The 18,149-nt window shown below is 39.7% G+C and overlaps 1 protein-coding gene across 1 annotated transcript in view; it reads right to left on the bottom strand.

Moving 5' to 3' along the window:
• The window catches only part of FREM2 (FRAS1 related extracellular matrix protein 2), a 381,530-nt gene that overhangs the window by 173,737 nt on the left and 189,644 nt on the right, over positions 1–18,149 (bottom strand). The window contains 1 exon segment of the mRNA XM_014453017.2: positions 263–300. Within this exon segment, the coding sequence (XP_014308503.1) occupies positions 263–300 (38 nt within the window).

An 18,149-nucleotide genomic window follows, 5' to 3' on the forward strand; every position in this document is an offset into this window, starting at 1 on the left:
ACAGACCTAGAACAAATGCTCCAAAAAATTCATCTGGAAAAAAAAAGACCCTGAATAGCCATAGCAATCCTGAGAAAGAAGAACAAAGTTGGAGGGATCACAATATCATATATCAAGCTATATTATAAAACCACTGTTCTCAGAACTTCCTGGTACTGGCAATAGAACAGACATGTACATGAATGGAACAGAACAGAGAACCCAGAAATCAACCCAAGCCATTATGCTCAATTAGTATTTGACAAAGAAGGCAAGAGCATACAATGGAGTATTCAGACTGGGGAATAAATACAGTTGGTTCTAAGGAGAAAACACAATCACAGTTATTGTTTCTCATCTCTGAAGCAATTCTATGCAAATTAAAATTTCTCTAATGATTGATTTCCCCCGTTGGATATTCTTTTAGAATAATACAGTGTGAGGAGAAGGAAGAAGCAGAGGGGACAAGTTGTTATACAGCATGCAGGCCTTGGACTAGTGAATTCTTAACCTAGAAATAAAAGCCAACATTGCCTTTATCTTTATTTTTTCTCAATTAATAAGTGCTGTTGACATGCTTCCTTTAAAATCCAACTTTGTTCTTTTGGCACTAATCAATACCTTTCAATTTAGTAGTCAAATTTTAGAGTTGGAAGAGACCTAAGATGGTATTTTTGCTCACCTCTTACTTTATAGATGAGGAAACTCAGACTCATAGAGTTGAACTTATTTTTCAAGGAATCTTCCTGGTAAGACAGGATTAAAACGGAAATCTTACTAAGTCTACTATATTTGTTCTTCTAACCCCAAATGTGTTCCTTTTAAATAATTAAAAAATAATAATCCACTGTTCAACACTTGGTTTCTTTGTTTGTTTGTTGTTTTTAAAATAGTAGTTCCACCAATCAGAAAGAATATATATACCCCTATGTTCATAGCAGCATTATTTTCAATAGCTAAGATCTGGAAACAGCCAAAGTGTCCATCAGTAGATGAGTGGATAAAAAAGCTGTGGGACATTTACAGAATGCAATACTATGAAGCTGTAAAAAAAAGGATCTCTTACCCTTTGAGACAGCATGGATGGACCTGGAGATTATTATGCTAAGCAAAATAAGCCAGTTGGAGAAAGACAAGTATCATATGATATCACTTATATGTGGAATCTAATGAACAAAATAAACTGATAAGCAAAATAGGTCCAGAGACATAGAAGCATGGATCAGACTGACAGATCTCAGAGGGAAGGGGGGAAGAGGGTGGAAAAAGATTAACCAAAGATCTTATATCCATATATGAATAGCCCATGGGCACACACAATAATGAAATGAAGGCTGGTGTGGGTGGGAGCTAGGTGGATGGGGGGATAAGGGGTGAAAATAGGGTACATCTGTAATACTCCCAACAATAAAAATAAATTAAAAAATAAAGACAATGAAGTTTGCCTCAAAAAAACTATAGCATTTCCTTTAGAATTCATTAATGTATTCATCAGGCATAAGAAATAAGTTTGTGGTTTATTTCTTCCCCTGGAGAAATAACAATAATAAATAATATACAACATTATATTTATACTAGTGACTTGGTGCACGGATTTGTGCACATTGAAAGGAAATTAATTAGAAGGTGGCCTGTGGGGCGGGACTGGGCGAGATGGGCCGGACACACCCTGGAGCCAACCTCCTGCAGTCCCTCCCTGGTCAGGTGCACCTGGGGTGTCTGTGGAGTGAGCAGGGTCCCTCTGGCAGGTGGGGTCCTTCAGCCTGGCCTGCGGGGATCGAGTTGAAACTGGCTCTCTGATATCCCCTGAAGGGTCCCGGAGTTGCTATGTTGAGTGTCTGCTCCCAGTGTGCATCATACCTACCAGCCAGTCAGCTGGTTGGCCGGTCACTTAGCTTTGTATATGTATAGACTAGAGGCCTGGTGCACAAAATTCGTGCACTGGGGGGGGGTGTCCCTCAGCCCAGCCTGCACCCTCTCCAATCTGGGACCCCTCGGGGGATGTCTGACTGCCGGTTTAGGCCCTGTGGGATTGGGCCTAAACTGGCAGTCAGACATCCCTCTCACAATCCGGGACTGCTGGCTCCCACCCGCTTGCCTGCCTGCCTACCTGATTGCCCCTAACCACTTCTGCCTGCCAGGCTGATCACCCCCAACCACTCCCCTGCCAGCCTGATTGATGCCTAACTGCTCCCCTGCTGGCCTGATCACCCCCAACTGCCCTCCCCTGTCAGCCCAATCACCCCCAACTGCTCTTCTCTGCCACCCTGGTCCCCCCCAACTGCCCTCCCCTGCCGGCCTGGTCCCCCCCAACTGCCCTCCCATGCAGGCCTGATCGCCCACAACTGCCCTCCCCTGCCGGCCATCTTGTGGCTGTGGGCGCCACCATCTTTGAGGGCTTGGCAGTCAATTAGCATATTCCCTCCGTATTGGCTGTGGGCGCCACTATCTTTGAGGACGGGGCAGTCAATTAGCATATTCCCTCCTTATTGGCTGTGGGCACTGTCATCTTTGTGATGGCATGAGGGTCAATTAGCATATTCCCTCTTTATTAGATAGGATAATAAGATTCAATAATTCATTTTAAGGTATATGAAAGGTTACCTAAATAATAAAAATGGCATAAATTATTGAAAAAAACACTGTTCCGTATAAAAGTACATTTAGTTCAACAACACATTTAGTTCAATAGTTTGACATGATAACCCCCCAAACAGATTATGTTGGTATTTTCCAGGGAGTCTGTTTCACTGAAAGTCTCATATATACACAGAAAATGATTTGTGTTTTATTTTTTATAAAGTAAGCTACACTGCTTCTGATATTACAAAAAAGAACACTGGAATCATGAACACAGGCCCTCGAGGTCCATGTTCCATCCTTCTCCACCCTGCCTTGTGCCCCTGGAACTGACTAATGTGAACCACATCAAGTTTCCTTTGTGCTCTGGCTTTTGGTTTGGTCAGTCAAAGGGGAACACAGCAGGACTCAGAGGACTGTGCAAGAGCAAAGAGAGGTTGGCATTCATTCTTCTGGTTCCCCTCAGGATTCCTCTGTGGGAAGTGACCAGTGGGGTGATCAGGGGCAGTGCAGGCCTGCTCGCTGGCTGCCCCCCCCCCCACCTGCTTGCTGGCCGGCCCTGCCCGTTACTGCTGCCCGATCGCTGGCTGGCCCCATCCCCCGCTGCCGCTGCTGGTCGCCTCCCTCTTCGGGGCGATGCAGGGCAATCCAGGGGGCCCCGCTAGCACCTGCCTTGGCTGGCCTGAGGGCTGGGAGCAGCTCCTGCATTGAGCATCTGCTCGCTGGTGGTCAGTGTGCGTCATAGTGACTGGTCATTCTACCTGTTGTTTCACCGTTCAGTCGATTTGCATATTAGGCTTTTATTATATAGGATTCATTTATCAAACATTGATATAGAAGAAAACAAAATCCCTGGTCTCATTTTCATACTAGTTGGGAGTGGAGAAGAGAAAGAAAGTAAACAAATATACAATAAAATATGTATTATTCCAGGAGGTGACAAATGATATAAAGAATATAGAATATGCTGAGGGGGAAAAGAGAGGGCTGAGGCAGGGTATGTTCATGAGTGGTCTGTGTTATGTAGGAAAGTCATAGAAAATATCTCTGTTAGAGTCACATTTGAACTGAGATTGCAAGGTAGTAATGAGAAGCTTTCTGTGAATAACTTAGAGAATTCCAGGCAAAAGGCTGAACAAGTAAAAAGGGCCTCAGGCCAGGTTGTGTCAGGTGTGTACAAGGAACAGGCAGGAGTAAATTGAGTGGTCAGAGTAACCTAGGCAAGAAGGAGAGGGTAGGACATGGGGACAGAGAAGGAATGATGGGCTGGGTGGTAGGCAGATTACCTGGAGCTTTCAGAACAATTGGAAGGACTTTGTAATTTACTTAGAGAAAGATATTGTGGAAATAAAGACCAACCAACGGGATTCCAACAAGTGAACTGTTTATTCAGTTACTATAGCAAAGGAGTCAGCCACCATTAATCTTGTATTCGGCAGAGACTCAAAGGCAGACAGAAGAATAAGAAAGCTTAAGAGTGAAATAAAATAAAGAGAAGGCTTCAAGTGTGTCCTGAGTACAGGCTATTGGCACAGGGAAACTGTAAGAGGACTAACTAGGAGGGTAACATTTTTTGCAACTAGTTGGTCTTAAGTTGAAAGTAGGGACAAAAAACAAACAAAGCTGTCAGTAAGTGATCAAGTACTGACCATTTTAAGCTGATTGCTACAGAGGTTGTGGTTTGGTTCCCCAGTTGCTGTAGGTTGTGGGTCAAAGTTGTATTTTTAATATGTGGTCTCTCCTATGTTTGTATATCCAGTCTCTATATAAAAGTGTGGGAAGGCTTTGAACATGGGGGTGCTATAAAATGACATATTTTAAGAGCATTCTTTTTGGCTTTTGTGACGTAGACCTTAGGGCCCAGGAGCTGAAGCAAAAAGTCCAGTTAGGAAGCTTTACAATATCCAGGAAAGAGAACATAGAATACTGGAGAAGATGGTGGCAGTGGATGTGATATAATATGGTTATCTGTAGGTCATATAAAGGAAGGGCCAAAGGAGTTTTCTGAGAGATTGGATGTCATACATGAGAAAACAGGAGAATCAAGGATGAATCCAAGTTTTGCTGTCTTGATCAACTGGAAAGATAAAATTGCAATAAAGAGATGTGGGGAAGACTGTGGAGAATTAAATTTAGAGCTGGAAATCAAGTTTTGGACATATGAAAACTGAGGTATATTTTACATATCCAAGCTGTGATGTCAAATTAGCCAAGTGGGTATATAATTCTGGATTTCAATGGAGAGGTCTAGATTGGAAATATAATTGGGAGTCACTGGGATGCTGATGATTTGTAAACCCATGAGTCAGAATAAAATCACTTGGCAAAGATTATAGATAAAGAAGACAATGGATCCAGTGAGTAACTGGGGCATTTGAAGATCAGGGCAATAAAGAAAACTGAGCAAAGAAGGTTGAGAAGGGTCTCAGTGATGGTACTGGAGTCAAGTGCAAAAGCATTTTAAAAAATAGAAAGGGATGATCAGTTGTCTCAAATGCTGCTGACAAGTTAAGTAAAGTAAAAACCGAGATCATTAGATTTGTTAAAGAGGAGTCACCAATTATCTTCACCAAAACTGTTTCAGTAGAGTAAAGGAAATAAAGATCTGATGGAGTGGTAGGAGAAAACTGGAAGACAATAGATGTAGAAATTACTTTCAAGTTTTGCTTTAAATGGGAACAAAGTGGTATCTAGAGAAATATGTTTTCTTATTTATTTTCAAGATGAGTTTTAGTAAGGGTAAAAATTATTCCTACTATTATGAAGTAGGATTTTAGCAAATATAAAATTTCAACATAGAAATTGTCATAAAACTTCAGTAAAAAAATTATACAAAGTGCCAAGAAATATTCAAATCAAGTATGCAATGAATCTCTGTGACTTACAGAAATTAACTCTGGTATTACCTTGGGGTTGGCAGTTCTCAGGTTACTGTATGACATTAGTATAAAATATTACATAAAGTTTCATTTCTTTATTAAACTTTCTTGTGGACTGAATGTTTGTATCCCTCAAAATTCATATGTTGAAGTCCAGACCTCTAACATGGTGGTATTTGGAGGTGAGGCCTTTGGGAAATAATTAGGTTTAGATGAGGTAAAAATGATAGGTAGGGGAAGGTGGGAGTAAGGGGAGAGATCAACCAAAGGACTTGTATGCATGCATATAAGCCTAACCAATGAACACAGACAACAGGGGGGTGAGGGGTAATGGGGCGATAAGGACACATATGTAATACCTTAATCAATAAAGAAAAAAAATAAAAAAATAAAAATAAAGTTTTTTTTTTAAATGATAGGGCCCTCAAGATGAGATTAATGCACTTTAAAAAGAGGAAGAGTGAGTTCTTTCTTTCTCCAAGCACATGCACTATAAAAAGGCCATGTGAGCACATAGCAAGAAGATGGCTGACTACAAGCCAGGAAGAAGCCTCTCATTAATAACTTGGTCATGGACTTCCAGCATCCAGAATTGTGAGAAGTAAATGTCTGTCTCAGTTTGTGGTATTTTGCTCTAACAGCCCCAGCTGACCAAGACAGAATTGATCATATATAATATTTTTTCTATATTGCTAATCTATAGTGGCCATAATTTTTTTTCAAATTAGTTACTCAGAAAAGTTCCATGTATGGGATTTTAGTATAATACCTTGAATACCTGAATGTTGGTTTCTCCTACATTATGGCTCATGCAAGTTTAATTAAACCAGCCAGGACTTCTTATTAGTGTCAATGGGTTTAAATTATAAATAAAGAAGAAATCTGGGTGTCTAGAGCTTGCTGTTGGCTCTGGAATCTACTCCTCTACTTGGTCTAATAGAGGGTAAATAGGTCTAGCAACAAATTTAGGTCTTCTGTTGACTAATTTCTGGCAGAAATGTGTGGTCTGTGGGAGAAAAACTAGAAAAGGAGAGATGAAGAAAGACTTTCCTGGTAGACTTTCTAATTAACATTATTTTTCAACCCCACTTTATATATATATTAGAGGCCTGGTGCATGGATTTGTGCACATTGAAAGGAAATTAATTAGAAGGTGGCCGGCGGGGCGGGACTGGGCGAGATGGGCCAGACACGACCTAGAGCCAACCTCCCGTGGTCCCTCCCTGGCCACCTGCACCTGGGGTGGCCCCAGTCTGACCTCCCCCCAGGGGTCCCGGAGTGTGAGAGGGCACTCTGCAAAGTTGTTGTTGCTCAACAGCTCCTGTGTTGAGTGTCTGCCCCCTGGTGGTCAGTGTGAGTCTACATACTGCCGGTTGGCCAGTCAGCCAGTCACTTAGACTTTTATATATATAACTAGTGGCCTAGTGCATGAAATTCGTGCACATTAAAAGGGAATTAATTAGAGGAAATATTTTAATATTGCTATTTGCCCTTTCTCTATAATAGAAGTGTCAGAGAAGAAAGAAAATTAGTAAAATGTATATGAAAATCTTCCTCCTGTCAGAGTCTAGGGCACACGGCGGGACCCAGAGTCAAGTCCCCACCCACCCGCATGCACCTTGAAATTGCGCCAGACCCAGACCCGGCTGGCCCCACACCCATTAGGAGAGATCCAGACCCGGCCGGTCCCACCCCCATCAAGCCCCGCTGGGTGGAGGGGTGCAGCCTCAGGGCCCCTGTCAAGCCCTGCCGGGTGGAGGGTACAGCCTCAGGGCCCCTATCAAGACCCACCGGGTGAGGGGTGTGGCCTCAGGTCCCCTGCCTCAGGGCTGGGGGCGTGGCCTTAGGTCCCCCTCAAGCCCCACCAGGCGGGGGGTGTGGCCTGAGGTCCCCCGGCTCAGTGCTAGGGTGGGGGGGGGTGGCCTGAGGTCCCCCATCAAGCCCTGTCAGGTGAGGCACGCAGCTTCAGGTACCCCGCCCCAGCCTGGCGCTACACAGCCTCAGGTCCCTGCTAATCACTCATTATGACTCATTACAAAACCCCCACCTCCGCTGTGGGTGCAGCCATCTTGTGTTACAGGAACCCTGCCTCTGCTGTGGGCACAGCCATCTTGTGATGGTATGATGGAGTGAGGGTCAATTTGCATGTCACCTCTTTATTATATAGGACTAGAGGCCTGATGCACGAATTCGTGCACCAGTGGGGTCCCTCGGCCTGGCCTGTGGGATTGGGCTGACACCGGCTCTCCGACAATCCCTGAGGGGTCCCAGATTGTGAGCAAGTGCAGACCAGGAGGAGGGACCCCACCGGTGCACAATTGGGACCAGGGAGGGACACAGGAGGTTGGCCAGCCAGGGAGGGATCGTGGGAGGGCTCCAGGGCATATCCGGCCCATCTCACTCAGTCCTGATCGGCTGGACCCCAGCAGCAAGCTAACCTACCAGTCGGAGCATCTGCCCCCTGGTGGTCAGTGCACGTCATAGCGAGCGGTTGAGCAGCCTTAGTATATCATTAGCATATTATGCTTTGATTGGTTGAACGGATGACTGGATAACTGGACACTTAGCATTTTAAGCTTTTATTATATGGGATTATAGAACCTTACATGCAGAGTGCTTCAAGTACGCATAGCTTTTTATGTATAAAGTCCTGAAAAGTAGCATTCTTGTATTATCCTTAACAATGATTAGCTAATATGTATGGGGTTCTTATTATTTGCTAAGCCCTATTCTAAACACATTACATGTATCAGCTAGTTTTATCTTTGCAACAACACTTTCAGGTAAGAACTATTATGACTCAATTTACCTCTGAGGACATGAGGTACACATGAAGGTTAGGCTGGTAGGTGGTAGTGCTGAGTTTTAAACCCAGAAAATCTGTCTCAGAGCTCAAGCTTATAATCACTATGCTCTACTCCTAAAAGAAGAACACTCAGGGTATCAGGGAGTATTACACATGCCAGAGAAAAATAAAAGGTAAATTGAGATTATAAAAGAGAGATCTAAAGTACTGCTAAAACAGAAATGGCAGGTACAGTAGAAGAAAAAAGGAAGCGGGAAACAAATGATTTGAGAATTCTTTTAAAGGCCCAATGTGTTTAAAAGAACTGTACATATGTATATTATATGTTCACATAATTTTATTCACATAAATCACAAAAGTATTATGCAAAAGTATATCATATGTGTAATATATATTAATAAAATTACAAAAGTATTATGCAAGAGTACATATGTACATACATTAATATGTATACAGACATAATACCTGTATAATCTAATCTAATAAAAGAGAAACATGCAAATTGACCGTACCTTCACTATGCCCCAAGCCACGCTCACCAGCCAATCAGAGCGACTATATGCAAATTAACCCAACCAAGATGGCGGCCAGCAGCCACGGAGCTGGAGCAAGCAGGAGGCTTGGTTGCCCCGGCGATGAAGGAAGCCAAGCTTCCCACCTGCCCTGAGCCAGCTGTGGCCTCCACTAAAGGCAATGAAGTTTCGATTATAGAAGATAAATAAATCCCAGATACCTGCTTCCAGCCAGCCTCCACTGGGAGCTTGGATGGCTGGGGGCTGTGGTCAGCTGGCAAACAGCCATCAGCCCCTCACCCAGGCTGGCCACACCCTCATGGGGTGAGGGTTCCTGCTGGGTGGCTTGGCCAGCCTGCAAACAGTCCTCAGCCCCTCACCCAGGCTGGCCAGGCACCCCAGCGGGACCCCCCTCCCTGAAGGGGGTGTGGCCAACCTGAAAACAGCCCTCAGCCCCTCACCCAGGCTGGCCAGGCACCCCAGTGGGACCCCCATCCTGATCTGGGACACCCTTCAGTGCAAACCAGCCAGCCCCCACCCATGCACCAGGCATATAATAAAAGGGTAATATGCAAATTGACCCTAAGAGCAGAATGACTGGGAATGACTGGTCACTATGACACACACTGACCACCAGGGGGCAGACGCTCAATGCAGGAGCTGCCCCCTGGTGGTCAGTGCGCTCCCATAGGGGGAGCTCTGCTCAGCCACAAGCCAGGCTGATGGCTGCTAGCACAGTGGTGGTGGCGGGAGCCTCTCCGGCCTCCTCAGCAGCGCTAAGGATGTCCGACTGCAGCTTAGGCCTGGTCCCTGCTGGCAAGCGGACATCCCCCGAGGGCTCCTGGGCTGCCAGCTTAGGCCCAATACCCCGGGAAGCGGGCCTAAGCCAGCAGGTGGACATCCTCCGAGGGGCCCCAGACTGGGCTGAGGGACCCCCCCCCAGTGCACAAATTTTTGTGCACCGGGCCTCTAGTATAATATAAAATACTATGCCAAATCCCATTAGCACATTAGATTGAAACTGCAGCAGTCTCTAGGAAGTTGTTCATGAGAAAGCAAGGGTTGTAGTATAAAAATAGTAAACTCCACACTACATAAATAGAAACACATGGGAAAAAATGACAGCAGGGTCATCCTCTCAAACACTAATAGTGGTCATTTCCATGAGTTAGGACTACAAATGACAGCTATTTCTTTAAATCTTTAACTTTTTGAAAATGAACTTGTGTTACTTTTATATTTTCAAATTGGGTTCCTTACTCTTTATTATAAAAGATAAAGATGAATAAAGTTAATGCCTTTTTTTAGTTAGTCATTGTGACTATATAGTAATGAGTATTTTTATTTACAACTGCTGTTTTTACTTTTAGGTTTAACTGTGCTGTAATTTAGGCCAAGAAAAAAGACTTCTATTCTCAGAAATAAAGTAGTTGTAGCTATATTTGAAAGGGAATATTCAAACTGAACTCTTTTCAATTATACTGAACAAATTAAAAAACAGACTGCTAAAAATCGAATAGAATAAAACATATTTTTTTCTTTAACAGAACAAAGCAAGGAAAGAAAATGCAGTGAATGGATAAAGGCACCAAGTGTTTATTGTTTTTAAAACATTTGCTGCATTCATAAACAACTGGAAGATATTCCAGTACACCTTCAGGCTACTATGGTGCCGTTAGACTGTCCAACAAGTGGTACTGAATACAGACTTTGTCACTGATATTTTGGAACTTGGACAGTTCTCTTATACCTCTAAAACTGACATAGTAATATTGGCTAATTTCAACAGGGGCTTGAAAAAGAAACAGATGAAAGTAATGAAAACATATCTAAATAACATGTGTTACAAGTTCACATCAGGATACCATGAATTCCAAAGATTATTCTTTAGTACTAGGCAAACATGCTAGTTAGAGAGAATCTATGGGTAATTTTTGTATCATTAAATGTTTTTCTTTTGTAAATGTAGAAACTTTCAGAAAGTTTTAAATCACTAAAAGAGTTTTTTTTGTGCCACTCTTTTTTTTTTTTGTATCAACCTTATGGTGCCAGAAACTGTGTGCTATATTTTTAACTAGTGTTTTGTTTGTGTGCTTGTTTTCAACAAAGGATTTTTTGTTTCTCATAGGATGATGACTCATGCTTCACAATTATAGAGTTAAAAAAGAAACAAGCTTTGACACTCAATGAAGTTGAAGCTCTTGCATACTGTTTTAAAATTATTTATTTCTCTGTCACGAGTTGCAGTTGACTATTATTAATTCTGGACCTCAATTTTGGCAGGCTCATCTCAAAATATCAGTTAGCCAGTGATCTCCTTTGTCAACACTACCAATGGTACAAAAATTTAAAAACAATAATTAATGTTGGATTTCATATAATAGCCTTTGTCTTCTGAATTCCATCTCATAATATAGGTTTGGCTCACTCAGCAAATAAAAGTCTGTCTTTTCTTTGTATCAAAAGATTAGGGTTCTTGAGATATAAGTCCTACTTTTTGCCAGGATACTATGTTTATTCTCTACTAAATATTACATAGTACTAACCCAATCTGACCCCACAAAAAATGATTACAGAGATCAAATATTTAATTCACTAGTTCATAGCTATAATTTGATATCATCAAGATATCAGAATGAGCCCATTTTAATCAGAAGTTTGCAGTTACTTTAAGTGAACAAACTAAATAGTTGCATAAAATACTTTAAGGCTTTAAGAACTATGCTAGGCATCTGTATTCAAATATCTATATTCAAGGTTGTGTTCTCTTAATAATGTACATAAAACTCAATTTACTCTGCTTAGAAATCACACAAAGTAAAAAAGGAATGGGATTTTTACATCAAATAAGTTTTAGCTCTTACATATTTTATTTTTAAAGGGAGTGAAAATGTTTAATATTAATTAATATCTATATGCTTCTAAGACTGAAGAGAGATGACATAATTTCTGACAGTTGGGGGACCTAATATACAGAAAGTTAAGTATCTTTATTCTAGGTTAGATACTTCTCCCATAGGTGTAGATTAGTCCCTTATCATCACACATTTCATTTTGTATTGCTAATTGTACAATTAGTACAATGTAATCACCTAATTATATAACCCTTCATGGTTAGTGTGCCTTCTTCCCCAAGCACTTGTATCCCTTGCTCTTAGTAGAATTCCTGGCATGTAGCAGATGCTCAATAGACATTTATTGAACATACATTTCTTGATTATTTTCTTAGAACACTTTTTTTGACCTACACTAATATCTTTGAGGCTTGATATATAAAGAGAAATGATAGCAGAATAAAAAGAGAAGAAATTACTTTGTTCCTACATTTTTGTTTTGCATATACAAGAATAGGTAAGTAATGCAGCTGTGGCAAAGTATGCTGCTTATGGTTTGACTCTGGCACTTATCAGCTGGGGGACTTTAGAGAAGTAAATTTTGTGAGTCTAGGAGATTCTATTTGAAAATTGATATACAAATTGCACAGTTATAAACATAAGACTTCAGTGAGATAAGTTGTAAAGTTCCTAATGCCTGGTCTAGCTCAGAATGTGTATTCATACATGACCGGACATTAGCATTATGACTATCTTATCCTTGACCTATAGAATAACCTATTTGAACTTCATGGTATGAACAAAAAAGGTAATCTGTAATAAATCTAACCAACAGTAAATTCAGAGAGTGATGAAATTATAAATTCTTAACTGGGCAGGTCATAAAGTTATATACCTGTAGTCGCACCCCAGGTATATAACTTCTTTAGTAAAAGGATTATCGTTTCTTTAAGCAAGCCCTGTCCATTGTTTCTGTGCATCTGTGTTAACATACCTTTGAAATGCCTCTTTTTTCCAGACCCCTCAGAAACTTAAGATCACATAATCTTGTTAATTATCCTGTAATCCAATTCCTACATTGCTTTTTCCCACCTTCATGTAATCTTCCATTCCCTCTGTAATTTCAAATGTATAAAGGAAACTGCAAAAACTGTTATTCTCTGTAGCATTTGAAATCTTGCTTCACAGAGATCAAATATTGTCATCAGTTTGGCTCAAATGAATTCTTATAAAAATCCTCTGCAAGTTTAAACACTTACTTAATGTAGCTGAGAGGATTCTGAAGAAGCCCATCCAGGACCACCTCACAGTCCAGACCTGGTGCTAGTACCAGCAGGAGCCCACTGTGCCTCACCAACTCCCTGCTTCATATTAGGTGAATTTGGTAGAGTTTTCTCTCAGAATCTCAAACCTCCTTGCTTTAAGTAGCAGGTACTAACTTTATTTGAGCTGTTCTTAGAAAATCCTTGAGATGGATAAGGGTTGAGATAACCAAGGAAAAGGAGGGGAAAACGGGATGCTGTTTTAATTTCAGTTTTTTTATTGAATTGCTTACTGAGAGTCTGAACAAAATCTTAGCTAGTTAAATGAGAGACCCAAAGAGGAAGGAAACTTGTTTCCACAACCCAAATTTTGAGTATTCTTGTGTAATTTAGAATCTTTGTGGGGTTGGCTGAGGAAAAATTTCCTCTAGGACATAAAGCAGTTCTATAGAGATATCCAACACTTTTGACTCATCTGGAGAAATGCATATAAGGACTGGTTTTCCCAGGAAGTTTCGTCAGACTCTGCAGATCTTAAAGAAAAAACTAAAATTAACACAGGAAATGTGCCTCTGAGGCTGACAAGCCTCCCATTGATTCTACTGCAAGATGGCCATGATGAGGATCCTTTGACACCTCTAAATTAATCTTTTGTGTGCATGATTAGGAAAAGCTGGCTAAAAATTAGGCAGAAAAATGGAAAAAATATTTAGTGAGTCTCTTGAGGCTTCAAAAACAGGATTTAGATAACTGTATCAACCTATGATGTTATTTAGATGTCAACCCAATTCTCTGAGGTATTAAAAATAATTGCCCTTACTTCAATAGGTAGAAGGCCATTTGACACTTGATTTGTCAAGGACAAATTTAAGTTGTAAATACCTCCAAAACAAAATTTGGATCCAATTGTTCTTTATAAACTAGTGAGTTTTCTCATGGTTAAAAGGTTCCTGTTTTTGTCTGTCGGTGTATTTCTATATGTGTATGTTGTAACTGTGAGATATTTTTTTTCTTACCGCTGTATGGTATTATTAAATTTAATTTAAAGGTGAGTGTTTGAAAGGATTGGGTATTTTAAAATTCTCAGAAATAAAACTAGGGGAAAAAATGAGACATATGTAATACTTCAACAATAAAGAATTTAAATTAAAAAAATAAGAAACTAATTCAAATGCTTTTCAAGTTCATGTGATCAAAAATTTATCCTTAGTATATAAAAGCTTTTTAAAGTATGTTGGTTTAAGTAAACAGACATGTCTTTCAAGTTATCAATATTAAATATAATGTTATATTTTACCCATTTTGCAAAAATAAATCCATGCTAATAGTGGAATTTGATGCTAATTGTTTACTTCTTAGTTTTTATTAGATATTTTGGTTTTTAAGGGTTAGAATCTCAATATATGTAGGAGTAAATTTGCAGTGTTTCAGAAAGGTCCCTGAAACTCCTCAAAATATTTTTATATTTATTTTAGAGAGAAAGGAAGGGAGAGGGAGAGAGAGAGAAACATTGATGTGAGAGAGAAACATCTATTGGTTGTCTCCCAAAATCACCCCTACCAGGTATCAAACCCACAACCTGGGTGTGTGCCCTAACCTGGAATCAATCTCTCAACCCTTTGGTGTAAGGGATGATGCTCTAATCAATTGAGCCATATTGGCCAGGGCTCAAAATATATGTATTTTTAATGTTAAATTGCATGAAAGACATTGTAAAATAAGTGATAAACAACTTCTAGGGTATATTGTATGTTGAATGAATAGTTGGGGTAATTGGAAACCCAAGATGGCCACTTGGTTCTTCCAGGTTCCCTGGCAAACCCCACTTTTTGTTTTTGTTTTTTTTTTTCATTCCGTCATGTATAATAGTGCATTTAAACTGGATTTAAATTAGGTAAAGGAACTCATACGATGTCATTATTGAAAGGAGACATCTTTAAGAAAATGCTGAATAGGTAATCACTTCTTTTCACTGTGAACTCCCAGGAGACAAAGTTTTTAAAAATCATTGACTGCCTGGAGCTTTGTTTATTGGAATTGACATAAAATAAAATAAAAAAGCACTCTTTCCGACCTCATTCAAAGGGACCTTATCAGATATTACTAACTAATCCATGTGCAGCTAAACTTCAAAGGGTTAAATCATGGATTCACATTAACCAGGAATGGACATCTATCTACTCCATCTCTGACACTCACCTCAACCTACAGTGAACACCAAGAATTCCTGTAGGATGAGAAGCCACTGACATCAGAGGTAGACCGCTATCCTAAGACATCAACAAGGCCTCTATATCTATGGTTTGATGATGAACTCAGAAGCTATTTTGTTTGATTACCTTTACCTATCTGCTAATGATATGAGTCATAATAATAGTTAGTATACTTGTTCTTTGATTTTTTTCTATACAATCCAACTGTTAATGATTATTGAAGCTACATAAAATAACTGTTAATACTCTTTTTATGACTTATGTAAATGTTATACTAGATACCAAATACAGAAAAATGAGACTGATGGCAAAACTCAGATCATGATATTTTACAGGATAAAAATGATCCAGAGTCCTTTTCGTTATGAAGGCTCTAAGACCTGACTGCCTTCCATTTCTCTTTTGGGGAAAATTTGGCCTTAATTTACAACTCATGGTTATGGTATTACCCCTTCCACAGTGGTCCACTGTTTCAACAAGACAATGTTGATACTGATAATTCCTAGGAATGAGCCTTCCTAGCACTGTGAGACCACACTATTCAATCAGAAAGTTGGTCATCAATTCATCCTATGAATTTATTTATGACCAAAAGGGGAAACTGTAAATGAAAACCAGGCTCTATAACAAATCTTGCCAAAAAGTAACCTCACAGGTAGATCTGATCATAAATTCCTACCTGGGCAGGTCATGGTGGGTAGTCACATCTTAGGCACATAACTTCTTTAGTACAATGATTATCTTTTCCTTAAGCCAGCCCTTGCATTGTTTCTGTGCATCTGGGTTAACACACCTTTGAAATGCCTCTTTTTCAGACCTTTCAGAAACTTAATGACCATCAAGAGAGCACATAATCTTGTAACTATCTTGTAATCCAATGCTCACCTTGCTTTCTCCCACCTTTATGCACTTTTCCTCACATTCCCTTCTTAATTTCAAGTGTAAAAATAAACTGGAAAACTCATTCTCTATAGCACATGAGATCTTGTTTCCCAGTATTGTCATCAGTTTAGCTAAATAAATTCTTATAAAAATTCTCTACAGGTTTGGTTGTTTCTTATGCTAATCCTGGGTTTCAGTTTAAAGGAAAAGTAAGAGGAATAGCAACCTGAAATTTCTCATGGAAATCTGTTGTCTGCTTTTGATCGCAGTCCAGCCTAGCTATAGAGGAATTTTTAATGGAAGACAATTATTACTATTTAATGGAATTTCAGAGAGGAGTGCCCACTCCCTCAAATGAAGAGTAATTTTACCTATCTCTGCCAATATTAAAGAAAACCAAATAAAACTAAACTTGTCTTGGGCAGAGACTAAAGGATGGATCTATTTCTCAGGTTCCTTATACAGAAAATGAGTTAAACACTTAATGCTCTTTAAAACCCCTCTCAACTTGAACTTATCTATGTGCACTTGTAAAGGATGGAAATTTTGGAATCAAACTGAAACAAGGGAGGATAACAACACCATAGAGAAGGGCAAAGAATAAGGTAAAGGTCATGACAACAAGTAGCAGATTTTCTACAGGTGTACCTGGGGTCCACAAACATCCTGAAGCATGGGAGGTATGACAAAGAGAAGTTAATATCTCTGCTCAGCAATCTGTTCTCTTCTTATCCTAGTTTTTCCTTTTTGTACTACATACAGTCTTTTATTTATGATGAAACTGAATTTAATGATTTACTCAATAAATGACTAAACCCATTTGTCTAGGAAGTTATTGATACTCATGATCATGGAAGAATGGTCCATTCCCTCTTCAGTGACATCTCAGCATTTTGTTGAATAATAGGAAAAGCCTCTTCTCAGTTTTCTATTTTTATGCAACAAAATGTATCTATTCTAGAAAAAAATGTGGGTTTCCCAGCCCCTCCAACAGTTGGCCTGTGCCTGGATGGTCCATCCTTGATTGGGAGGGGCAAATATCAGAATGACTGTGACAGCTGCATGTGGCTGTTCAGGAGATTTAGCTCTACTTAATTAATGGCTCCTAGGGCAGTCAGGGATGAGGATTAATGTACCAGGCTCTCATTAGTGTCTGTTATTTGAGGTAGGCTGTGTGTGCTCTTGCACAAATATAGGAAAACATTATAACTAGACCCAGTCTTTAAAGATGGGTGGACTCTATTGATTATAGAGCATGGTTTCCAGTTAGAGAATCACAAATATCTGGAGGCATGAGAGGTATTACAGAGCATTCATATGAGCACTGAGTATTGCCTCAGGCTAAATAAATAAGCCCCCAAGTGTATTATTATTTTTGCAGTGAATATAGAAACTTATGTATTGAATAAAATTCATAGTCATTGAAAATTTTTACCTAAATCACAAATATGTAATTTAAATAATATAAATGGAGAGATAGAATTACAAGAGTATAATTATGAACATGTGAGACTCCAGGACATATGCATGTCTGTATATGTTTCTGTGTATGTATAGAGGGTTTGTGTTAAGTAACTTTTTGGTCTTAAATTTGTGAACCAATGTTCTAAAACCTGTCACATATGAGAGCACCCTATAAACATCAAGTAAAATGGCTAAAATGGTACATATGCCTACAAGGTAATGAGGCAAAAAAGGCTGAATGAAAGAATGTATATAATGTGTTAAACACAATATGTGGCACAGAGTACCTGCTCAGTGAGTTTCAGTCATCCTTATCAGTACCAGTTATGATTAAGTAAACTATTGGGAAAAGGATGTACTTGCTTGTAATTATATAAGCTGGCAAATAAATGAAAACAGTTCCCTGCCTAAAGTAATGCAAAGTTGTTTATTCCATATTCTTGCTCCCATAACACATTGTTCATACTTTGTTATTCCACATCACATTTTGTTGCAATCACTTATTCACAGGTCTCTCTTTTCCAGTAGACCATATGATCTTTGATAGAAAGGATGGTATCTTATCTTTGTATTCCTAATAGGTAGTGTAATCAGAACAAGTATGAGCTGGATACATTTGTTGTTGTTGTTAATCCTCACTCAAGGATATCTTTTTCATTGCTTTGTAAAGAGAGTGGAAGGGAGGAAGGGAGGGAGGTGAAGAGAGAGAAAGAGAGAGAAAGAGAAACATTGATGTGA

This window comes from Myotis lucifugus, unplaced genomic scaffold (assembly GCF_000147115.1).
Source record: "Myotis lucifugus unplaced genomic scaffold, Myoluc2.0 scaffold_19, whole genome shotgun sequence".
NCBI classification, from domain to species: domain Eukaryota; kingdom Metazoa; phylum Chordata; class Mammalia; order Chiroptera; family Vespertilionidae; genus Myotis; species Myotis lucifugus.